Raw genomic sequence first — 26,959 nt, forward strand, 5'->3', positions numbered from 1 at the left:
AAAAATGAATATTTATTTCTGCCAAGCTGTCCACATAAAAGAGACAAGTGTAGTTAGATGCAGAGTTTTATTGCCACTGAGGAGTCCCCAACCAAACAAGTGGCCAGGAAGTCTCTGCTATGCGCTCCTCTAGGAACAGAAACTTTAATTAATCCCGCCAAATTTTCGGCAAATTTTAATTCCAGTTTTATTTCAACTGTTTTCAGAATATTTGAGGTCAACACAGAGAGATTAACTCAAGGTAGGCCACAATTTTGTCTTTCGATTTTCGAAACGTTTAGAATAGTTTGAGTTCAATTTAGATTTAGTTTTAGTGTGTGACAAGAAAGCGCTTCATTCGTGGTCGTTTTGGCAAGAAATATATTTTGAATGACAGAGACATAGACATAAATAAATATAGACTGGCCGATTAAAGAGTTTTATGAAACGAACATTTGTGACTCGCAATTTTGTGTACTTTATTATACAGCATTTATGAGCAGTATAAAAATTAAGTATTCATATCTATTTCAGCCATAACCTATATAAGTATTACAATATGTTCACTAGTGTTTTGTTTAATCTCTATGAATGAAGATCATGTAATTTTTCATAATTCGGAAATCCGAATACAATAGATATACATGTTTTCAAGTTACATGAAGTTACTTCCTTCGGCCAGTCTATATTTATTTATGTCTATGGATAGAGATTTACAGCAGTGCGTCATTGTTGCCAACTCTCAATTAAAATAAGAAATTATAGTATATTAAAAAGCAATTTGTTTTTTTTTTAACATCAGCATCCATTATGTGCAAAGCATGACATTGTACTAAAACATTTTTTTAAAACAATTCTCAACTTACAAATTTTATATCAGGCTAAAAAACAAAAATTTGGGTGACCACGGTTCTCCAAAACGGCTCTAACGATTTTCCTAGAAATTTGATAGTTTATGTATATCTTTGGAGAAGAATTACTAGCTATTTGGCCACACAGGGAAACCCTGGTTCGGCTGTTATAATTTTTCAAAGTAAAATAAAAGTTAATTTTACATTTGGTCTGGATGTCTAGACAATCTTTATCTTGAACACACATACGACAGTGGTTTTTCCCTCATGTCTTGTGGCTGAGCGTTAAAGCGCTTGGCTTCCGAACCATAGAGTACCAGGTTCGAATCCTGGTGAAGATTATTAATTTCAGAATGTTTAGGGCGACTCTGAGTCCACCAAGCTTTAATGGGTACCTGACATTAGTTGGCTAAAAGTAGCGAATATGAACAAGCAAAATACACAAAATATACTTTAAAAAAACAAACAACAAAGTTTATAATAAGTGTATCAATTAGCTTGGACAAGCCATATAATTAAATTTGTAATTAATGTAGACTAATAATAATAAATCTTTGCGATTAGAAATATTTTACCATTTGTTTTTGTTTAGCACAATAACATGCTTTTAGCTTTCTTAATACGCTATGATCCTATAACTTGTATGGACCTGTTGGAAAGCAGTGGGGGAAAAAGAACGGGGTTTCTGGGTGATCGCTTTTTAAATGTATTTATTTAAAAAAAAACGTGAACTACCTGAATTCGAACACGACTTCTGAAGCCAACACGGTAACCACTCTGCTAGCGAAGAGCGTATTAACATGGAACATTGTATAGTTATTATTGTTTATATTTCATGTTTGTGTTCAGGGGCGGACTGGCTATATGGGCATTCGGGCAAGTGCCCGGTGGGCTGGTACCCAAATGGGCCGATAGGGCCACCTAAAGGAACTCATGAATGCCACTATGGCACGCATTAGCTTGTTAAAGGTTTGATAATATTCTCTTATAAAAGGAGCCCGCTGAGCGTCGTGTATAAACAAAAATCTTTTACAGACAAAACAGTGTAATGCTAATTTAATCTAACACATTTTTCGAAATAATGTAATAGTCTACATCAGTAGTCAGTGCTACTAGTAAGCTTCATCCTTTTAGTCTCACTTTTAGCGATTAAAAGAAACATAACGTCAGGGCCGGCCCTAACAATTGGGGGCCCTATGCGAAATGGCAATTTTGTCTATTTTTCAGGAGGTTTTAATAATTTCAGGAGATTTCCAAGACTTTTATGGATATATTTTGCAATTACATGAGATTTCCGGGATGCCCTGGAAAATCAGGAGGCCTCTGAAACCCTGTTTTTATATATCAGTTATAATGGTTTAATTTAATAATTCACACCTAGAATTATAGCGGGGCCTATGCAAGTGCGGGGCCCACTGTATGCTTGCAGTGGCCTAAGTCCGGCCCTGCATAACGCCTATTCTGCTCTGATACAGAGTTCATTGTATGCATACAATTAGTCTATAAGTTATCGATACATTATCAAGCTTAACAACAGAATGATCCTGAGAACAGGTAGAACTAGAAATGGATATCATGTGATTTAAACTTTGTCGGCCGGATTGTATAAAAATGCCCGGGCCGATTTTAACACCCAGTCCGCCCCTGTTTGTGTTCACTAAGCATCAGAGGACGATTTATAAAAAGGACTAGTTCAGCTGTCTTCAGTCAAGTACAGTTTGTTTCCCTTGTTAAAGATACCAAAAGAAAAAAAATTATTACCAATAGTTAATTAATTAATTGGTTATTTTTTAAAATTGATTCTTATGTTGTCAGGCAAAAGAAATAATTGTGCAAAATTTCAGCTCGGGCAGAGTTGTGTTTACTGAGCGCCTAAAGGCAGCACGGAAAAACCTTCTCCTAGATATCCCCTCCCCCCACTGGTCCACAAATGAGATTGGACCAAAGCGCTCTGAGCATGAAAGTAGCACTATATAAAAGACATAATGTATTTTATTTTAACGCACGACCAGGCAACCATCCTGAAATTAAGTTAAAACTTTATATGATATCTATACATTGTGTTGTAGATCATTTCGAAAAAAAACAACAACTTGTTTTCAAATTTATCTTTCAAAGAACATAGCTCTTAGGCATCAGCTGTTCTTGTTTGTACATTCGCTATATGTGCATACCATTGTGGTGTGCTGGTAAATTCGCTATATGTGCATACCATTGTGGTGTGCTGGTAAATTCGCTATATGTGCATACCATTGTGGTGTCCTGGTAAAATCAACATTTTACATAATACATTAATTATGACACATCATGTAACTTAGGGAATGTCCGTGTAATCAGGGCCGGTCTTAGGGCACTGCAACCTATGCGGCCGCAGTGGGACCCGCACTTTCATAGGCCCCGCGCTAACTCTAGTAGTAAATTATTAAATTAAACCATTTTAACTTATAGCAGGGTTTCATGGTCTCCTGACTTTCAAGGAGCTCCTGGAAATCTCCTGAAATTGCAAAGTATACGAAAAAGAAGTCTTGAAAATCTCCTGAAATAAAATATCCTGAAAACTCAAAACATGTCCTGAAAAATAGACAAAATTGTAATTTTGGAGTGTCATTCAATATGGAAAACGCCAATCCTACTCGCGATTAAAAAAAAACGGCAGTGTCAGCTTTCATTCAATAAAAATAATTGGGCGAATTTTAACCAAAACAGTAAGTTACAATACTTAATTTACTGTAATAGTCACTGGCATACAAATATAGATCTAAATCTATCTCGATCTCTTAAAAAAAATCAAATGCGATATTTTGATAGTCTATAGTAAATCTCAAAGGTGGATCTGAATGTTTATCGGTTTTACGTAGGAAATCTACCCTCTATTGTAGATGTCTTGTAAATTTAATTTGATTTTGCACTTAGTAAAATACGAATAAAATTCAAAAAGGAATTTATTCTAACAAAAAATCTTTTATTTTCTTATTATCCTTATACCTACCCAGACTAGGTCCCGCACAATCGTTTCGCATAGGGCCCCGCAATCTCTAGGACCGGCCCTGCGTGTAATCAGACCATCAAAACAATCATGTCCTGATGTATTTTGATCAACTGAATTCGATCGTACCTGATAAGACGGCAACAGGATACAGTCAGCTAATTTAACTTTTATAAGATATCATCAAATTTCGCCAAAACAATGAATTCCGTGTAAAGATATCATATAGAAAAATAAAAGTTTAGGAGCTTTCTTAACTCTTTCTCTCCTAACAGACGATACCAACGTTGATTCCATCAGAATGTGGTAAATAATTACGGAGAAAAAGAGTAAAGTAAAGTTCCCCTTTCAGACCTTGCTATGGCTAGGGCAGATGATGTAAAGGTCATCTGTTTCTGTGGCCCACAGTTAACTAGGGTGTCATGTGGACAGGGCAACAACCAACCGCCTTTGCTTTTCCACAACTACCTATTGGAGCTGGATGGACTCAAAGATTCCGAAATTTAAAAAATCCCAGTCATTAGTAGGATTCGAACCCGGGACCCCCTGTTTGGAAGCCAAGCGCTTTACCACTCAGCCACCGCGACTCTTTCTTAGTAGAATTGGATCGTCCAAAAGCAAACGTATCTCCTCTGTTTATCCAATGTTAAAAACAGGAGGTGGCTGGAGGTTCGAGATAGTATCCACTATGTTTTTAAAATTACCTCCCTTTAAATGCTCAGCCTTCTTTGTAGAATAGGTAAGAATGATGCAGAATAAAATGTGCATTAAAACTATTTGTTCACTTTCTGTAGTCTTGACACATTTTATTACGTAAAAAAATGATTTAATTCTCATTTAAAATTGAACTCTGACCTCTGCTTAATAATTCACAACATGATCTATCAGTTTTATTTTATTTTTTTTTTCATTCATTCTACGATCAGTTCAAAGATTATAGAGAGTTGAAAACTTAACAAGATGTTCCAGAACTTTCGTTTTGTGTATTTCCACGGAAAGCAAACAGATTGGGAATAATTGGGAGGGAGTTCAGAAATCAGTTGAGGACATCTTTAGATATCACACTATGTGTGTTATGGGCTCAAGGGGGGGAGAATGTTTAATTATGTGGGAAAACAAACACAATATAAAAATTCTTTAAAAAAAAAAAAGCTTGTCTAAGGGGGAAGAACTCTGTCCTTAAAACTATATCTACCAATAATGTACAAGTTATTTCCGTTATTCGATATCAGACAAAATAATCAATAACTAATAATTAATTGACTAATTTAGGTATGTTTTGTTTATTTGTTAATGTTTTGTTGCGTACAATAAATAATTGTTTAAAGTATCAACTTGATCGGAGAATGCGTGAGGCAGAAATAGCGTTAATAATTATTCAAGGGGACTAAACCCAACAAATTTAGCTGTGAATACTGAAGTATTTGTTTCCCTTTAATAATAAATAAATAAATAATAAATTACCAGCAATTAATTGTCTAATTGATTACTATTTTTCTTTTTCTTGTCTATGTCAATGAATAATTGTGCGAAGTTTCAGCTTGATCCGAGAATGGGAGTGGGAGTAATAACGTGTACACTCTTTTTACCAGAAAGACAGACCGTGGGAGTAGTTATCGACGGTCGAGGGTTCAAACCCTGCCCGCTCCCATCCCCCGTCGTCCTGCGGGAGGTTTGGACTAGGAAGTAAACTATCTTCAACTCTGAAGGAACATCCGAAAACATGTAAAACATTTTACAAACATATAAGCTTTGTAAAAAATAGATCTGCGTCTTGAGCCTGAAGAGAATCTTTGACTAACTAGATTCAATTGGGGCTTTCATTACCTCTCACTAGGTTTTATCAAGAGATTTTGGTAGCGGCTTAAATATTCGCTTGATTCTTGTTGAAAATTGATACTATCAGGAGCGGACCGGGTGTCAAAATCGGTTAAAGTTTTACAGTACAATTGTTCCTCAATTTTATTGCCATAAGACGTACAGATGTTCCATTCAAAGAAAAAGATAATTAAGCGTATGAATGCATTAATCTAGTCGTGCAAATTAATTAGAGACTTATAGTCTGTTAAGTCATTGGTTTTTCTGGCAATTCAATCCATTCTCTAATGGTACTTAGGGAGAAGAAGTACTTATACTAATTTGGAATCTATACATATAATTCTCTTCGTCGCCCAACCATGCACGCCGATTCTCGAGCCGTCGATGAAAAAGTCATGGAAAGATAACTATTTTATACCTGCGAGTCGGACTAGAGTTACCCAACTTAACTTTCGCGGCGAAAAAAAAGAGGTGGGGGGGGGGGAACAAGTCTCTATGTCGCTCAACCATGCTGGACACCACGCACGAACGCACACCGACTCTCTAATCCTTCGTATTGCCCTTCGTTTCCTAAGCCACCGCTTCACACATATTTCGTGGAGTCAGCAGGTCTTTCAATGTAGTCGAAATCCCTGCACCAGCTAACTGTTTATTTCTATCAGTCGCATATTTCTGGGAAAATGTCATCGATGAAACTGTTGCTCTCGAACTTCGCAAGACGGCTGTAAGCTTTGTTTGCGAACATTGGGATAACTATGGCGACGCCCTGTCCGTTGTTCTTACTCACGGAAACACAGTCATACACTCTGCTCGACAAGACGCTGCCTACATGACTACTTCCGGCGTTTATGGTGGCGAGGCTGAAATTGTGGCGTTGTCTCAAATACTTCCCGCTAATATCACTATTCACTTCTGAGAACGCCTCCATGACCCTCCTCGAGTTTACAATCCGGGTCAACGTCTCTCCACATCCCTACTATTTAGCGGTCCTTTGGATCATGGCCATTACGAAGCGGCGTATGCTACGCCGCGGGTCGACTAGTATATTCTATTCTACATATATGGAATAAGTAATGTGCCACCAGGTACTAGACACATGTTGAACATAAATGAAAAGCGGCACCAGTGACTAAGTTTTTAAATAAGAGAAAGTAGTGAATTATATGCGACGAAAATAAGGGACTGCGCCGACCGAGGCCCGAACCACTGACCCTGGATACGACACCACCGCTTAGCATAATCGCACGTAAAAAAACTTTCTTCTGACCTAGAGTCATTCACCTGTATGCAAAATAGCACCCCAGTGGTCAATGGTTACATGCCCCCAGCTAGCACTGCCCCCCCCCACCACCTCGCCCCACTCGTGTTCAGTAACAATTTTAACATTCATTTAAGCACCTAGCTTCACATATATATTGTTATGACCCTATTGGCGGCGCGATAGGGTTAACTGTTGGTACAGTTGACACACGTGAACTCAGGCAAATCAGTCAGGTCAACGGCTGTCGATGGACAAGGGACAGTACTGCTATTACACACAAATATGACCGTGTTATGGTCATGTGATCCAAAGCCTGCGTGAACTTGAGACACAGTGTGTAAGAAAGCGGCAGTTCAAGACAGGACAGCGAGTGGACCGGGACTTTTAGTCTGCCATGAAGTCGGTCCTGGTGGAGTCCTGAAGTGAATGTACGAGTCCAGGACAGAAAGCAGTAAGGACTGTGTGGTACCTTTGAAGTCCTCAAGAAAGTAGCTGTACGAGCTGGAGAGACTTGTAGTGTTTATTATGCAGTTCTGTTAAGTACAAGAAAGCATTTGAAGTTAATGTAGCCAATGGACCTCATTCACCAATCGTAAACAAACAACATTTTGCCACGTGGTTCTCTATCGCTTCTATACAAATTACGATCTAATTTTAATACAGTTTTTTAGTTTTAATGACAGTTTTTTTTTTCGTTGTTTTATCAATATGATCACGTGACTAAATGCTGTTTGTTTATGATTGATGAATGAGGTCCATTGTGTTGAATTGGCTGTCGATGTAATTGTAATTAAAACGCCACATTGTTTATTAAAGTTCTTGTTGTCAAGTTCTTGCATTGTATATGTTGCGTTTTGTTTAGCAGTGTTTACAGAAGGCCTGATTTGGAGAGATCGTAACAACATTATAGTTACCAGACGCAGTCACTCGGCAGTCTTTTAGTCACTGTTTAGTCAATAAACTCTTGAAGATGACGCTGCTTTCTAAAAAAAAAAAATTTAATAAATCGAACTAGGTCAAATACAAATAAAAAGTGATATCGAAATAGAGACAATTAAAGTCCGATCGTTCGAACGACTTTTTGGTCGGGTTATCCGCTCTTGTTAGTCATCCGAATATCATCTTCCTCGAAGCAAACTTAGACTGGGTTTAATGATTAATTTTATGAAATCAGAACCAATGTTGCAACTCAATCTATTCTGAAGCAATTGGATATAAATAAATAAAATGATAACAGTCACCAAGACACACACCCATAACAGTGGCGTAGCTAAGGTGGTGGGAGGGGTCCAAATTGGAAAATTCCCCCCCCCTCCCGAACCTCATTTGAAGGGGGGGGGATTTTCAAATCAGTGTTCCAAATTTGTGTTCGCATTAAATATCTCGTGTCATGATGTCAAACGTCCAATGCAGGGGCCCCTAAAGAAGTCAAGCCCCCCGGGCCCCCAAATCCCTAGCTATGCCACTGGCCCACAAACACATTTTCACAGCCTTATTCCTTAATATCTGTCATTTCTGAATCTAGAAAAACACCCTCTGATCTAGACCTTCGCTAAAGTCGAAATAGAAATCGGAGCGCCTGTGCCTACCCATTATCCGGCTAACCATTAGGAAGTATTTCTTCATAAGAACGGGCGTTGACCGGGAGCTCTTCACACCAAGCCCTGTCTGAGGGTTCCAAAATGGCAGCGACCACCGCTACTCCGATCTATGCCAGGCATTTTCCTGGACCACTCGAAAAAGACGATCGCGGAGTAAACATTGAGACGTGACAGTAAAAATGATTTTAGGTCAACGGTGCACAACTATTTGTCGGTAGGGGTGGGGCCGGATAAATATCCGACCTTGCGTTTTACGGGTTAAATCACAAGTTTTAAAAAAGAAAAGCGTCTAGAATGGTGGAACCCATCCACTGAGGCGTCATTATGAACAGTGGGCATAAATTTAGAGGGGGGCGGGATAGCTCCACTTCCCAGGCAGTATCTGACCCGCGACATCACTGTCATAAAGCTTATAACGTGAGAAGGCCAGAAATATCTTCTGCTGCTTAGACCGGAAATAGAAAAGTGAAAAAGTCAAAGGGGGCAGACTCTACTTAAAATATAGCCTAACGAAATACTCAGAAAAACTCAAATATCAAAGGCGAATTTCGTATTCTATATACTAGGACAAATTCGTATAGCTGCTACTTGATTGACACATGGATACGTGCAGTGGCGTAGCTAAGATGGGGGAGGAGGGGAGGGAGAATTTGAAAATCTCCACGTGTTCCTACTTAAGAGATGTCTCAAATACTTCCCGCTACTATCACTATTCCCTTCCAAGAACGCCCCCATGACCCTCCTCGAGTTTACAATCCGGGTCAACGTCTCTTCATATCCTTAATACTTGGCGGTCCTTTGGATCACGGCCATTACGAAGCGGCGTATGCTACGCCGCGGGTCGACTAGTATTGTAATAAAAGTTCTATTTAGTTTTGTTCACAAAAGAAGTTATTCAAATTATTCAAAGTTGTTTCAAGTTGTACGAGTTAAAATGTAATACTCCTACAACGGTTTGGTTTGGCGCCAGGGCACTATATGATAAAAGTCTACGACTGTCAACAACAACACTCACACACACACATTCGTGTTATTCGATATATTTGTATGGAATCCAACTTATTAATTATGAATAAAAGCGTGACTAAACTAGCAGACGATCGAAAAACGTTTGGCGCGCATAAACTGATCCGTCCATAGAGACAAAGCGTCACACAGTGGTTATAATAGAAATAATTTTTCTTTAAACACACTTTGGAGTAGCAGACATTCGCCTTTTTACAAAGTTTATATCAACTCTGTCTGTCTGTCTGTCTGTCTGGTAAAAAGTGTTTGCACGTTATTTCTCAAACGCCCACACATCTTGGATCAAGTTGAAACTTCGCACAATCATTCATTGACGTAGAGAAAGACATGAAGCAATAAAGAAAATAAAAGTAACCAATTAGACAATTAATTACTTGTAATTCAATAGTTTGTTTAATTGCAAAAATAGAAACTGATACTTCAGTATTCAAAGATAAATTTGTTGGGTTTGATAATTTGATAATTATTAACGCTATTTTTCCCTCGCTCATGCTCCGATCAAGTTGATATTTTATACATTTTTTTATTGTATCTAACAAAACATGAATCAATAAACAACAAAGAAAAACTCTATTTAGCGTTCAGTTATTGTTAATTAATTTTTTTTATGTATGATATCGAATAAGTGAAATAACTTGAACATTATTGGTAGATATAGTTTTAAGGACGGAGTTATCTTATCTTATATAACACAAACGTTACTTCAAAAAAGAAGATGATTACGTCCTACGCGTCATGCATTTAGTCATGCATATTAACCAGTGACCTAAATTCTGCTAAGTCACTGGTTTTCCTGGCTAGCTCAGGCAACCCATGCCATGCTCTAATAGCACTAAGGAATTTCTTTCCCTTTAGATAAACATATTTAAAATAAAAATAAGGATTTTTAATTTTTTTATTGTCACACATATTTTATCGCATGATAAAGGTGTCATCTCCAGTGGGGTAGCAACCATGGGGCTAAGGGGCTCAATGCGCCCCAGCCTACAACAAAAAGAGCCCTCATATACACTTTAAAAAAAAACTTTCTCCCCAAATTCTGTTGATTGTAATAAAACAAATAAATGCGAAATCTATATATATAATTCTCTTCATGGCTCAAGAGTTTGGACAAGAAGTAAAGGAAAGATCATTTTTTTAATTTTTTTATTTTTGCATGTCGGACTAGAGTTATCCTACGAAAAAAAAGAGGGGGGGGGGAAGAACAAGTAGTAATTAACCAATCACTAAATAGCACGGCCGGACTTAACCATTGTGACCAAGAAATCATGAAGAAAAAAAAAACAAGTAATCTACTATAATAATAATTATAGTATTAATTTATACACCTAGAATTATCGCGGGTCCAATGAAAGTGCGGGGCCAACTGCGGTCGCATAGTGAAAACTGACGCACAAATTGCTGTGGACAAGAGAACAGCGCTGGCAGAAGAAAAACGCCAGAGAAGAAAAGCAACGTTAATGACCACTAGCTCCAGCTGGAAAAACCTGCCCAGTGTGCAGCCGAACATTCCGGGCTCACACAGGTCTCACCAGCCACATGAGGAGTAGCTAAACACCCAGTGCAAAGCCCTCAGCCCACTGGATGACAAAAGTGGTCATCATTGAACCACGATGGACGAGCTATATATATATATATCTTATACTGCACTCTTTAAGGAGGTCTTTGCTTATTTTTTTTCCTTTTGGTAGCTTGCTGAAGTTGGTAAAAAGTGAGTAATTTCCTTACTGAAATCTCTGGAGCTTTGGTTTTATTCGGCTGAAAACAAAATAACCTTAAGTTTTGCCTGTTAAAACAAAACAAATGCTGTGTAAATTTTTATGATATCCAGACGAATGAAATTCTGATACGGTCATCGTAACCTTCAATTGCTATGATGAAGTGTAATGAAGATAGCCAGGACAAACAATATATTTCAAAGACTTAAAAATATGAAAGGACATGATCTATCAGGAAGTTGTTATTTAAACAACAGCTGTATATTTCTTTCAGCAGCGATGTTGCAATGGAGGTATCGAATTTCAGAGGCGTCACTCACTACGTCGTTAGAAGTACAAATATTTGGCGTATTGTTTGCAATGTTTTAGTCTCTCTCTCTCATTTGCGACATGGCAGTGGCAATCCTCTCAGTTAAAGGCTACCCGCAGTGGCGTATAACAAATAGAACTTTAAACAGGAAAGAGATAAATTCACAATCATCATCATCATTACCATCATGATTACCATCATCATCAATCATTACCATCATCATTAACATCATCATTACCATCATCATCAAATTTACCATCATCATCACCATCATCATTATTATCATTATCAGCATCACTATCATCATCACTATCATCATCACTATCATCATCATCATCATTACCATCATCACTATCATCATCATTATTATCAATACTATCATCACTATCATCATCATTACCATCATCACTATCATCATCATTATTATCAATACTATCATCACTATCATCATTATAACCATCATCACTATCATCATCATCACATTACCGTCGTCATTATCATCATCATTACCATCATCTTTACCATCTTCATTACCACCTTCACTATCATCATCCTTACCATCATCATCATTACCATCATCATCATCATTACCATCACTACTATCATCATAATTACCATCATCACTATCATCATCATTATCATCATCACTATCACTATCCCACAACTGTTGAATCCGACCCTGCTATTTAGTGACGGGTGAATACAGAGTAGATTACTTGTTCTCCCCACCCCCACCCTTTTTTTTTTGGCCGCTAAAACTACGTGGGGTAGAAATAAAAAAAAAGAGTGATCTTTACATGACTTCTTAGTCACAGCGGCCCTGCTATTTTTTGAAGGGTGAATACTACTTGTTCTCCCCCACCCCCCGTTTTTTTAAAATATATATTTCCAGCACTTTCTCGTATATTTTACAATTTCAGAAGATTTCCAGGAGCTCCTAGTAAACCGACAGGAGGCCGCGGGAAATCTGTTATAAGTTATAAAATGGTTTATTTTAATAACTTATACACCTAGAATTAGCGCGGGTCCTATGAAAGTGTGGGTCCTATGAAAGTGTGGGTCCTATGAAAGTGCGGGACCCACTGCGGTCGCATAGGTTGCAGTGGCCTAAGGCCTGCCCTGCAAAATAGCGGCATATGCTACGCCGTCGGTCGACTAGTAAGTTTTATTCTTTAAATAAATATTCACATTTGACTAGAGTAATACCATTAATAAGATCATGAAACTTCAAGACGGTAGACTAAACATTGAAACAGCAATTATACATAAAACACAGAGCTACAATTACAAAGAAAGACACAAAGATGATACCATTTTTCTTATCTTATAGAAATACAGACGTTACTTCAAAAAAAGAAGATGATTACGTCCTACGCGATTCCCTAGGTCAATCTAGTCTTGCGTGTTAATAAATGACTTAAACTCTGCTAAGTCGTTGGTTTTCCGGGCTGACTCAAGCAACCCGTTTCAAACTCTCACAGAACTAGGAAAGAAGAAGCGTTTTGTACTAATTTGTCTTAGCATATTATTATTCCAAATGCCAGGATTAATTCGTTCAAGTGCTTCTTTTTACCCAGTACAATGAGAACATGGAACGGGTTGCCTGAATCAGCCATGCAAACCAATGACTTAGAAGAATTTAAGTGTAATTAACATGCACGACTAGTATGCTCCGGATTTAATTATCTTCTTCTTTGAAGGAACCCTTCAAGACCATCTATAACTGCACTATAAATAATTACAGCTTGAGTAAACTAAAAATAAAGATTTTGAAATAGCCACAGCCTCGGGGGGATTTTTGGAATAGTAAGTGTCACCTTGACTCCAAACCAAAATTCCGTAAAAAAAAAAAACAATATCGAATCAAAAACGGGATATCTAATATAGTATTCAGATATTAAAACGTGTAATAGTGATAGCCAGGGATACGATTGAGCAGACGGTTGAACAAACTGTAAAGGAAATATAATATTTTGCTGAAATAGTATCACGAATACATGTGATATGCTGTCGTCTGCTAAAACGGACGATAAATAAAACTTTAAATTTGAGATAGGACAAGAAGAATACAGAAGGTGGCCGCAAGGAAGATAACTGCTAGAGAGAATTATACAATGGGGAGTATCCTCCCCTTTGAAATAACAGAAATGCATAATTACATAATGTGATTTTTTTAAAATTAAAAATAAAATGCTAATTTTAAAATATTAATACATGCTTTTTCCTTAATTTCTTGACTGTGCTAATTCGCTTTATTTTTATCTAAACTTTTCTCTGTTGAATTAACCAGGTCAGAATTAGCTAGCAAAGTTCAAGTAAATACATATTATATAGTACATGTATTTGTATTGTATATACTTCTCGGGGTTCCGCATGGTTGTCATTGCCAGAAGTGGTAATAGATATAAGCACTCCACTACCTATAAAATGCTTCTAAATGGCATGCGTATCTAATAGCCTCTGAAGACCAATCTAATTGCTGGACTTCACGTGTAGATCAGATATTGAGTCCAGAGGAGCTATTTGTTTTACTGGCAGGAGAAGGGACGACGGCGAGGAACTGGCGCCAAAACCAGTAATCTTCGGGCAGGAGGGGCTTGTTAGCCATTGCTAGCCACCCACCTAGGAGAAGCAAAACCCTGAATTCAAACCTACGCTACCTTGCAGCTATACCTAATGATGGGAAAGGCTCCGGGAGTCAACCTTGAGGAAAAATCAGGAGCCGGCGACCCTTAGGCAGTTTGCAGTGCCCCGTGCTACATCCCGGCAGAGTCTGCCACGAAGCTGATCCCAAACTGTACTGGCGCTTGCCGTTCCTTTGGATACATCAGCTGCGTGGACAGGGAGGGAACTGCTGTGTGAGCGACATTGAACACTGTTAAAGGGACTACAATGAATTTTGTTTCTCTCTAACAAAGCTCTGCCCTGGCAGTGCCAGAGAATAAAGATTAGCTCCTTTCTAAAATAATAATAACAAAGTTTGTCTTAGCTACTGAAGATTTAGAAGGAGTGCAGTTTTCAAGTTGCTGTGATCTACATATTTTGTCGAATCAGCGAGGATGGTCGTGTGTTATGCGCTCAGAACTTTCGTTCGATGGTCTCGGGTTCAAACCTTACCTGCCCCCCCCCCATCCCCCACATTCCGCAGGAGGTTTACGCTAGGGTGTGCCTTTCTTCAAATCTGAAAGAACATCCGAAACATGTAAAACAATACAAAACAGAATGTATGTAGTTTACTTTCGTAGTCAGTTTTCTTTGCCACAGTCCTCATCAATAGATATCCTTTTAGGTCTCAAATGTGGGGGCTAAAATATGGATATTAAATATAAAAAAAAAGGAAGGAGAGTTTTATTAAATAGACTTCTTTTCTTCTGTAATCAAACTAGCATTCACCAATCTTCACCTTAAGCTTAAACTGTTGGGGCACCACATCAGATTGGTCGACCATCTTTCTCCGTTCCTCTCTTTTTCCTTGGATATAACTTCCTTCAATGACAGGCCATTAGTTTATGTTGTTTTTCCATCGCTTTCTCTGTCTGCCTCTACTTCTATTTTTGAAGTTAATTAAAAGTCTTCAGATCACAGCTGGGGCCTCCAAAATAGAAATACAAAATCCTTCTACATAGGGCTTCCACTTACTTAAATCCGGCTCTGCTTGGATGTCTATTTTAAATCTATTTTTCTGTTTCTAAAACCGCTACTTCGGTGTTGGGTAACAAATCGTCATTGTCAGCCGATCTTAAATGTCTTGCGTTTTTTAAAGTCAATGTTGACGATCGTTATCCAGTGTATCATTAGACTAGCTGTCTGACCCGGCTCTGCCTGGGAAATAAATTACTCTGCAATACATTAAACATGCATAGGCAAATACATTTCTCAAAAATGTTTACAGCTTAAATAGTACATTTGTAATCAAAGAAAATAAAGTGTTTGTTTTTTTTACTAAAGTTATTATTATTATTAACTTACTCCGTCTGTCTGGTAAAAAGTTTGTACACGTTATTTCTCCGACACCCAATCTCGGATTAAGTTGAAAATTTCCATAATTATTTCTTTTACCTGACAGCACAAGAATTAATAAAAAAAAACAATTAGTTAATTAACTATTGGTAATTAATTATTTTGTTTGGTATCTCGAACAAGGGAAAGAAATCGTACTTGGCTGAAGTGGTGGTATACGCTGAATTAGTCCCCTTTATAGGTCGCAGCTCTAAAATGAAACAATATATAAATATACAATCTTCTCTAGTCAGAAGTACCTCACTAACAGTGGTGAGCACGTCGGCCCCAGGAGGCCGTTATTCACGAGTTGGAATTCAGGTCGTTCCACCCCCCCCCTTTTTTTTTTGTTTTTGTAATTGCTTTTAAAAACCAATTACTGTAAAATCCACCCAGATATCCTATTCTCCCCCCCCCCTCTCTCTCTCATTTCCCACCTGGACCAGACAAGTGATAGGATCATATCATCATAGCGTATTTGAGAAAGCTAAAAGCATGAAATAGCGAAAATTATTAATCGCACAGATTTATTTTCGTTGGTCTAGATCTATTACAAATGTAATGACATGACTGATCCAAACTACATGATACAATTACACTTCGTATAAGCTTTGTTTTTTTTTCTATAGTATTTTTTTTTTTTTTTTTTTCTGGATAGAAATTCTATATTAACTAGCTGATACCCCGACCACACACTTTTCTGATCATTAAATTCCAAAAGCCCATATTCTCTCCTTCAATAAAACGACCCACAATTCTCTGATTTAGACTTTCAACAATCATTTCTTTGGCCCATCAGCTGTAGTCCTAAGGGAAAAAAAACGCCCTCACACCAAAAATTATTTTTGCATCCCCCCCAAATGAAAGTCTCTTCTCCTTTGACCTAGATATTGTGGCCCTTGAATCCTTCAGTGGAACTACCAGCAGTGTAATGCCCCCCGCCCACAACATATTTATTATGCATCTTCCAATGGAACGGCACCCCCCCCCCCCACACACACACACACATACATACATCTTTAGCCCTTGAATTCTAGAAGTGCTTAAAGATATACAAGAATCAAGCTTCATATACTTTAGATCTTTTTACATAAATGTACTCATTAGGGCAACTCTGAGAGCACACAATGCAATTATATGAATAGAATTTCAAAGCTATAATAATACGCAAAAAGAAAGCATTTATACATTTTTCCCCTTCGATAATGCAATCACCACATGAAACAGTGTAAAGGTCATCTCTTTCTGTGGCCCACGGTTAATTAGGGTGTCGTTAGGCCATGACAACGACCAACCGCCTTTACTTTTTCCAGCCAATATCAGGCACGCAATAGAGCTGGGAGGACTCAGACTCGCTTAGGATCCCGAAATTTAAACCCCTTCAGTCTGCACCAGGACTCGAACTTTCATTAGTTATATAGAGAAAATCAATCGCTCTATAAGTTGTACAAAAGAGGTCTAACAAGATAATGAGGACAATAATAACATTCTGGAAAGACAAATGTCATAGCCCTCGACACTGAAATCAGACTGTTGCGCTCCCTGGTCACGGCCACGTTCTTATATGCTTGCGAATCTTGGACGCTGACTGCAGATCTCGAAAAGAGGATCTTAGCAATGGAGGTAAGATTATACAGAAAGATCCTAGCTGCCCTACACAAAGACTACATCACGAATGAATTGATTAGAAACAGGATTAATACAGCAATTGAACCCCACGATGACCTGCTGACCACTGTTAAAAAAAGGTAAACTCAAACTCTATGGCCACCTCACAAGGTCCTGAAGCCAGCAAAGACATTCCTTCAGGGAACAGTACCAGGAAGAAGAAGAACAGGAAGACAGAGAAAGCGATGGAAAGACAACATTAAAGAATGGACAGGCCTTTCAGTAAATGAAATTTTATCCAAGGCAAAGGACCCCACGATGACCTGCAGACCACTGTTAAAAAAAAGGTAAACCCAAACTCTATAGCCACCTCACAAGGTCCTGAAGCCAGCAAAGACATTCCTTCAGGGAACAGTACCAGGAAGAAGAAGAACAGGAAGACAGAGAAAGCGATGGAAAGACAACATTAAAGAATGGACAGGCCTTTCAGTGAATGAAATTTTATCCAAGGCAAAGGACAGAGCGGAATGAAGAAAGACAGTGACCAGATCTTGTGTGGTGCCCCAATGGTCCAAAAGAATAGGGGATACGTGAAGGTGAAGAAACATGATAATGAGAGAACAGAAGAAGAAATGTGCCTTCAGATACAGAATCCTTTTTGACACCGCTTGTCTGGCTTGCGACACGATCCTCATTAACTCTTTCTCTCCTAAATGACGATACCAAACGTTGATTTCACCAGAATGTGGTAAATAATTACGGAGAGAAAGAGTTAATACATATCAATACACAATAAAGCACCGCCACCTTTCATCACTTCACTTTAACATATCTTGTTTTCCGCCATCAGAAATTTGACCAATCGCTCACGACCTCGTGCAAGTGTTTCATCGCACGATTGGATCATGTGACCGTAAAGCCAAAAACAATATACTTATATATCAACTTTGAGGTGTGTGGTTATTGTTAATAAAATGAAACTAATATTTATTCTCTGGCAATGTCGGGATCGAGATGTATTAGAGAGAGACAACAATTCAATGTAGCTGTAACCACTGGGGGAACTTTCTGGCTATATGTCAGGCCTGCAGCAGTTCCAGCCTCTGAGTGGTAACAAGGATTATCCTTTCGGGATCTCAAATATGTATTAGGTCTTTTATTTAACCTTGTTTTCTGTTGGCTCGTAGGTCATTTGATCGTTTGGGCTGAGTAAGATAGATAGATAGATAGATAGATAGATAGATAGATAGATAGATAGATAGATAGATAGATAGATAGATACATAGATAGATAGATAGATAGATAGATAGATAGATAGATGGATGGATGGATGGATGGATGGATGGATGGATGGGTGGATGGATGGATGGATGGGTGGATGGATGGATGGACGGACGGACAGACAGACAGACAGACAGACAGACAGATAGATAGATAGATAGATAGATAGATAGATAGATAGATAGATCGATAGATGGATGGATGGATGGATGAATGGATGGATGGTAGAGAGAGAAAGAGAGATTGATGAATGGGAGGATGAATAGATAGAGAGATATAGAATATAAATATATAAATAGAGACAGATGGATGAATAGATTGATAGCTAGATAGATAGACAGACAGACAGGAAATAACTTTCTAATCTATATTTACATGTAATATTAAGATGCTGGAAGGAGGTTCTATAAATAGATACATGAACGAACGTGGGAGAAAGAAAGATAACCTGATCAGAACGAGGCTCCGTTTTCAATTAAATATTACCACGTGAGATGCAGCGTATGCTGAAGCTCACTATAATGAAGATGAGGCCATACCCACAATGCAATAGAGCTTATATTCCAGTCCATGCTGTACTACTAGACCCAGATCTACATCAGTGCTCCTCAAAATGAGAGCTGTACCCCTGGGGGATACTTGATCATCCGAATATCTTATCTTAGTAATTAAAGACGTTCCTTCAGAAGAGAAGATAATTACGTCCAACGCATACCGATGAGTCAATCTATTAGAGACTTAAACTGGCTGATTCAGGCAACCCGTTCCGTGCTCTAATGGCACTATGGAAGAAGGAGCACTTGTACGCCACTGGTCCTGGCATATGGAATAACAAATATGCCTTTATCTTTGTGCATTTCTGATTCTTTTATTCGATTGTGATTAGTATTTGTAAGTTATGAGTTAGTGTCTTATGTATTATTGCTACTTTACTTATATATTATATAAGATGGTATATATTATATAAGATAACCAATGTTAAATATAAATAAATTAAAATAAATTTTAGCTTTTATATAGCGGTACTTTCATGCTTATATCATGCTCACAGCGCTATGGTCCAATCTCATTTGCGGACCAGTGGGGGGTAGGGAGTATCTGGGAGAAGGTTTTCTGTGCTGCCTTTAGGCGCTCAGTAAATGTCGAACGTCGAACCTTCATAGGTAGCCAATCAAATTCAAGCGTACTTAGCCTCTCGACCACGCTTCCGACCATTTAACATTTAAGATATATGTTCTCGTTTGATTTATTAAAAATTTGTTGAATAATTCCTACTGCATTGTTTGATTTTTTAATAATATCTCGAATATGGGGATTGGGTGGAAATCATCTAAATAGGAGAGACCAATTTTAATACAAATACTTTTATTACAAATACAGTCGGAACACCATCCTACCGTTGCCAATAGCCGGCTCATCCGATTAACCAGATTATAATAGAAAATTGAATTTGAAGTTCTTTAGGATTATGTGCGAATAAGCGGCTTGTTTGATTAACAGGATTCGACTGTGTGAATGTTCAATTTTTCTAGGGCGAGTGGAAAATCGTGCGCTTTCGTCTGTTTCTATCAGGTTCTCATATTTAATTGCTTCTGATTATTTATAGAATGTTGTAGATCTATCCCATCATAATTATGACAACAAACGCAGTGCGTGACATCTTGTCGGAGTTAATTCCGCCGTCCTTTTGGGCCTTCCCTGAGTTGGCAAGAGAGATAATCCTTGCTCTTTCCAATGTCGAGTCCGTTATGCATTTTATGCAACTTAACTTGTCTCCCTTACTATTTTTTTTTTAAACGCAAACCGGAAGAACACGGGTGTGTTCTTGGCATGTTTTTGTCAATTGATGGAACAGCGTGATTTTGAGTTATAGCATGTTTTTGTCAATTGATGGAACAGCGTGATTTGAGCTATAGCACATTAATGAAAAGGGAAACGGGTCAGAAGCCAATTTGCAAACCTGCCTTCATGACCCAACCCATCTTCTCGTGGGTTTTCTTCAATGATATAATGATCTATGCAGATGGTGGTATCATCAATTACTTTAGTGACAGTAGTGACGAGAGTCTTGTGTGACAAACTCAAAAACGATTGTCTTTTTTTGTTTTTACAAACCCTCTATCAACTCTTTTTTCTCTTATTTCGGTCTGTGAGTAATCGTGTACATGCTATTTCTCCCAATTCCCAAACTTTCATCAACTTGAAACCAGTGGCGTATCACCCAATTGCGCGAAGGGGTTCCTTGAATCCCGGACCCACGACCACATGGGGGCCCACAGTCTGTGAAAATGCTACCATGGCGTAAAGGGGTTCGTTGCGCTTGAGACCATGACTTAAGTGCGATTGGGACCAACGGGAGCTCCAAAGGGAAAACTAATGCACTTTTTGTAAGTTTCAAATAAGCCGACTTAGATTCGTCGATGCCCTAATGTCCCTGAATAAATTTGCCAGTCCACCAGGGTATAAACCCAAGCCCATCTGTTCAGACACAGAAAGGTTGATCACCTTTTCCCGTAGTCTTATGTATGAATCAGTCGTATCTTAGTTTGTAGTGCATAGTCATCAAATAGTCGAAAGCTTTCACATAACTTTTTCTTTCTTGTATGTGAGTGTGGAGTGGTGGGTGTGCAGTGGCGTAGCTAGGGGGGAGAATTTGAAAATCCCCCTTGGCCCCCACTTGATGGGGGGCCCCTGAACTTTTTTTTTTACATATAATAAGTATTACGCAAAATGCAAGGGCCTCCACGGAGGTCAAGCCCCCGAGCCCCTAAATGATGGCGAATTCCTAGCTACGCCCCTGTGGGTGAGTTAGATGTGCGATCTAAAAAGGATTAGCTGCTTGATCTATTTTTTTTTTAAAGTAGCGTTCCCCTTTCAGACCTTGAGATTTATAGGGCAAATGATGTAAAAGTCATCTGTTTCTGTGGCCCACGGATAATGAGGGTGTCTTGTGGCCAGCACAACGACCAACCATCTTTACTTTTCCCCCAACTTATGTCAGGTACCCATTACATCAGGGTGCTCTAAAGATCCCTAAATTCAAAATCCCAGTCTTCAACGAGAATCGAACCCAGGACTACCGGTTCGGAAATCAATCGCTTTACCACTTAGCCACCACGCCTTGTTTGATCTTTTCGAAGGTACAATTTTTTTTTTTTACTTAGTGGGCGCAGTAGCTGAATGGTTAAGCTTGGCTTCTGAACCTGAGGTCGTGGGTTCGAATCTCGATGAAGACTGGGATTTTTAATTTTGGGATTTTTATTGCGCACCTGAGCCCACCCAACTCAAATGGGTACCTGACTTTAGTTTGGGTTATTAAAGACAATTGGTCGTTGTGCTGGCCACATGACACCCTTCTCGTCAACCTTTGGCCAAAGAAACAGATGACCTTAATATAATATCCCTACTTTACTTTCACTTAAAGGCCCAATACATTACTACCCTCTACCCCCCCCCCCCCCACTTTTTAATGCTTTTCTTCCGCGTAATTTAGAATGTACAGATTTTAAAAGAAAACCTATAACTAAATTTAAAATATGGAATATGATTTCCATTGTGAATCCAAGTTTATCATTTTTATTTCCCCTATCAAGAAAAAAAAAAAGATCTATTAAGAAAGCAAAACTCATTTCTTGTAAAGTAATAGGATATTTTTTGTTGATTTTTTTTATTTTTTTAAAATCTAGGCGTTTCAGATTCTGATAATATAAGGGGAATAACTCATTGATAAAAGGATGCTCGTCCTTTATTTCACTTTATGGGCTTGTCGCATCCTGAAGGGAAATAACTTTACAATCTGACTCGAACACCATTACATAGCTCACACTGGCGTACAGAAACTGAGACTGATTGGGAAAAAAAAAAAGAGGAAATTTGACCCGTTAAAACATATTCTTAGATTATTATTTTTAAAATATATATTTTTTTTAGAATAAATATTGATTGATTGTTTACAGCTTACAAAAGGATATAACATTTATGTGCATAAGACTTTCATAAATTTTAATTGATAACAATTGCAGAAGGAAGAGTAGGATACATATTGATAGTCAATAATTTTCACACCAGAATTATATCGTACATTAGGGTGGTAATCCAATAAAGCAGTGATGCCCAACCTAATGTGACGGATGTATATATAAGTTGTACTTGAGGTACTCTACAGTACCTTGACAATCCTAGATGCTTGGGTATCGTGTATGGTGTATTACTAATGTTTGTTTGTTTGTTTGTAAAATGTTTTCCATGTTTTGGATGTTCCTTCAGAGTTGAAGATAATTACTTCCTAGTCCAAACCTCCCGCAGGACGACGGGGGATGGGAGCGGGCAGGGTTTGAACCCTCGACCATCGATAAATCTGAACGACAGTCCAGCGCGCAAACCGCAAGACCAGGCAGCCATAATGCGAGTTTGATTACTAAAGACAAACACCACGTTACGAGATAATATAATAATAACCAACAGGATCAATGCACATTGACTAGGTTCACTCGAGATGAAAAAAAAGAATAACAAACTTTAATACAGAATGGGCCACAGTCGAGTCAGTAACTAAAACGATGTTATCCCTTCAAGAGCCTAGCAGTGCTTTAAAGGTTTACAATAATAATCTCTAGCCGTCACTAACAAATGTCATGTTCAAAGTCAGTCTACTATGGTGGGTGCTTAAACTAAACTAAGTGTCTAGCGCAAGATGTTAACTACAAGGCTGGTTGCCTGGTCGTGCGGTTTGAGTGCTGGACTGTCGTTCGGATTTATCGACGGTGGAGGGTTCAAACCCTGCCCGCTCCTATCCCCCGTCGTCCTGCGGGAGGTTTGGACTAGGAAGTAAACTATCTTCAACTCTGAAGGAACATCCGAAACATGTAAAACATTTTACAAACAAACAAACAAGGCAGCGGCGGACATTTCAAAGAATTAAAAATAACCGAAGATTCATGTTGCCTAAAGATTAAAACATTAACTTTTTTTAAAAATTAGAATAAAAAACAATTTGAACATTTTGATTGCAAAGATTGAAATCCATGGAAGAAAGAGTGAAAGGCCTAACATAGAGACCGAAACATTGTTCTACTTTTTTTTTGTGATTTTCTACATTTTGGTCCGATGTTTTTTGCGGGCCGGATTGGCCCGCGGGCTGTATTTTGGGCATCACTACTGAATAAAGTATAACTCGGAAAGTGAGCTTATACTGGAAAGACGTGAAGTTAGGTCCCAGGACAATCGTTAAACTATTTCCCGTGTCAGAAGTAAACATTCCAAGACGAGAAGTGTACAAAAAAGGCTCGAGTCAATGAAAACTTCAAATAACAAAGCGACTCATCCATTATTTAGCATGTACCTATAGAAAACTAAAAACACAGTTTCTCAACTGAAAGGTAAATTAAAGAAACTTGTTCTTGGTGATAGGGAACCAGGTCTATTGACCAAATGACCAGAACAAAAACAAAGTTTATTGTTTTGGTAATTGAATTGTTTTTAATGTTTCTTTTGCACTCAAAACGATGAATCAATGAGCGGAAAGTTAGCCTTGGGCTTTGGGGGGAACATCTTGGTACAATAACAAATCTGGTTAAGATGAGCGAACATCTTGGTACTTGTTAAAATCTCAAGTTTGAGGAGCTAGCGACCATCTTGGTACTTGTTAAAATCTCTAGTTTGGAGGAGCAAACATCTTGGTACTTGGTAAAATCTCTAGTTTGAGGAGCTAGCGACCATCTTGGTACGTGTTAAAATCTCTAGTTTGGAGGAGCTAACGACCATATTGGTCCTTGTTACAATCTCTAGTTAAGAGGAGCAAACATCTTGGTACTTGGTAAAATCTCATGTTTGGAGGAGCGAACATCTTAGTACTTGGTAAAATCTTAAGTTTGGAGGAGCGAGCAGCTTGTTACTTGGTAAAATCTCTAATTTGGAAGACCAAACATCTTGTTTAAAAGGTCAACTCTCAGACCATGCGGTCTATAGGGCAGAGGATGTAAAGGTCATCTGTTTCTGTAGCCCACAAGGGTATCCTGTGGCCAGCACAACGACTTTACTTTTTCCCAACTATTGTCTGATACCCATTATATGGCTCCTTTTGTCTCGAAAGGCAATGGATGCGCCCAAATGAGTCACTGGTTTTGGCTTAATCTTGAGACGGGGCAGAATCTGGTGTGACTAATCAAGCCAATTCTAGAACGGCAGACTTTGCCACAATTCGTACATGTGTATGCCTCTGATTTAGGGCTAGCAGACAGGGCAGCTTTCTTTTTATCCCTCTTGATTAAAGCCGCTTCATTTCTTTTGTTCTCAGCAAGGGTTGTCCCAGCACGCACAGTCTGTCTCCATGCACTCCGATCTTTGGCTATGTTTTCCCACATACTTTCGCTGATGCCTGAGGCTCTCATGTCTCGCTTGCAGACATCTCTATATGTTAGTCTTGGGCAGCCCTTGGGTCTGACTCCTTCCACAAGCTCAGCATATAAGATATCTTTCGGGATTCTACCATCTGGCATGTCCGAGCCAGCGTAATCTTCTTTGTGTCAGGAGAGCATACATGCTGTTCATATTGGCCAATCTTAAAACTTCCTGATTGGAGACATGGTCCCTCCAAGAGATGCCCATTATGCGTCTCTGATACCCATTAAAGCTAGGTGTACTCAGGGGCATCCTAAAGATCCCTAAATTAAAAATCATAGTCTTCGCCAGGATTCGTACCCGGGACCCTCCGGTTTAGATGTCAAGCGCTTTACCACTTAGCCACCGCGCCTGCAGACATCTTGTTATTGGGTCTTATGTCTAGATAGAAGGACCATCATATCAAATCCGAAATAAGGAGTTGGCATCAACTCAAAGCTAACTTCACTTGTGTGCCATACCTTTGATGTTACATTTTTTACATTTTATGATTAAATTCCATAATAACTTGTATTTATATATTTTGCAGATCAGTAATTTCAACATAATGATTCAAACAAAGGAACTCAACGTATTCAGTCACGTGACCATGATCTCTCTCGTGGGCGTAGCCTTTTGCCTTCTCTCGTCTCTGAATTCACAGTTTGTCGCGGCGATGTCTGTCCATGCTGCCGCCTCTGGAGACCGTAGGACCAATGTGGCCGTAGACAAAGAGATGAACAAGATCATGGCGTCAGGCGGCGGCTTGGAGCTAATGGAGATCCCCCAGTCGCCAGAAGACGAAACCTACGCGAGGGCGCCTAACAGTGTGGGTGAGAGCGAAGAAGATGACTTCCCAGTTGACGACGCTGAGAGCGTCTACGCCCATGATAAGTCACGCCTCGTTCAAAATAATCCCAAGCTACGCTTCAACAAAAGGTATCGTCTGCGAACCAGCAAGAGGAGACTTCGATTCCAGAAAAAGAAACAGCCTTACGGCGACGATTCCGAATACGGCAGACCGGAAGACAGCGGAAGCGCCTACGAAAGAGATCTCCGGGGACCAAGGTTGAGGTTTCATGCGCACGATGTGAGAAAGAGATCTACCTACTGGGGAGATGCGGCTGAGGATCTGGACCGCGAGCAGTTCCGACAGCGCAGGTCCTCGCCGTTTGTACGCCTCGTCAAGCGAGTCCCCATCGGCAATGACCTCCTAGCCTTGGCGGATCTCTTGTTCATAGAGCGGCAGAAGCAGGCGTATAGTGCTTTAAAGGCGATGATGGATGAGGCGGGAAAGCGGTGAACGCCAGGAGTCGCCACATTTCCCATTTAAACCCCAAAAAACAGTTCTGAGGGATATATTTCATACATTATACATACGTTTTTATAACTTTCCGGATTTTGAACCGATGCAAAGACTTATAGCCCATTAGAACTATATTAGCGCTAAATGCTGAACGTATACAAAGTCTATATGCTGTTCTAAATTATATTTTCCAATACTAAACTAATTAATTCTAATCATTATAATTATACTATTGAAGGTTGAAAATAATATAGTTCAGTGATGCCCAAAATACGGCCCGCGGGCCAGATCCGGCCCGCAACGTGGTTCCATCCGACCCACCTTAACCTAGGCAAAAAAAGTGTAGCGTCGATGTTTTATAAGACAACAGTTAAACAACATTTTGAAATTAATATGGGAATACCAAAAAGAGACCCCCCCCAAAAAAAAGAGTCGGTGTTAAAGCTAGCTACATTGTTGCATGCATGTTAAATAGAGAAATGAAGTTTTTTTTTCTGACGATAAACTTGAAATTTAAGTGCTAGATCCATGGGTTTTTCCGAAAAATAGTTTCAGGTAAATTTTGTTTCTTTTGTATCTTTTCGGTCATCTGGCTCGGGACGCGAGGGTTAGAAATGAAAATAGCCCGCAGGTCAATATAGGCTGGGCATCCCTGATATAGTTAAAGAAAAACATACTTTGTTTAGTTTCGTGTATTAGTGTCATATTATGCTGAAATCGTAGGCAAGGGTTGATGTAATACATTTTTTTGAATATTTATAAATGGTAAGACAAATTTACATATTTATATTACTTTTTCTAAAATAAATATATATATATTATCTCCATCTATATCAA

General features: G+C 38.8%; 1 protein-coding gene across 1 annotated transcript; it reads left to right on the plus strand.

Moving 5' to 3' along the window:
• On the plus strand, positions 1-26,959 carry LOC106055888 (ovulation prohormone-like). Its single transcript, XM_056016311.1, has 2 exons — positions 1-241; positions 25,367-26,959. The coding sequence occupies exon 2, from the start codon at positions 25,385-25,387 to the stop codon at positions 26,117-26,119; it is 735 nt and encodes a 244-aa protein (XP_055872286.1). The 5' UTR covers positions 1-241; positions 25,367-25,384; the 3' UTR covers positions 26,120-26,959.

Source organism: Biomphalaria glabrata, chromosome 17, assembly GCF_947242115.1.
Source record: "Biomphalaria glabrata chromosome 17, xgBioGlab47.1, whole genome shotgun sequence".
NCBI classification, from domain to species: domain Eukaryota; kingdom Metazoa; phylum Mollusca; class Gastropoda; family Planorbidae; genus Biomphalaria; species Biomphalaria glabrata.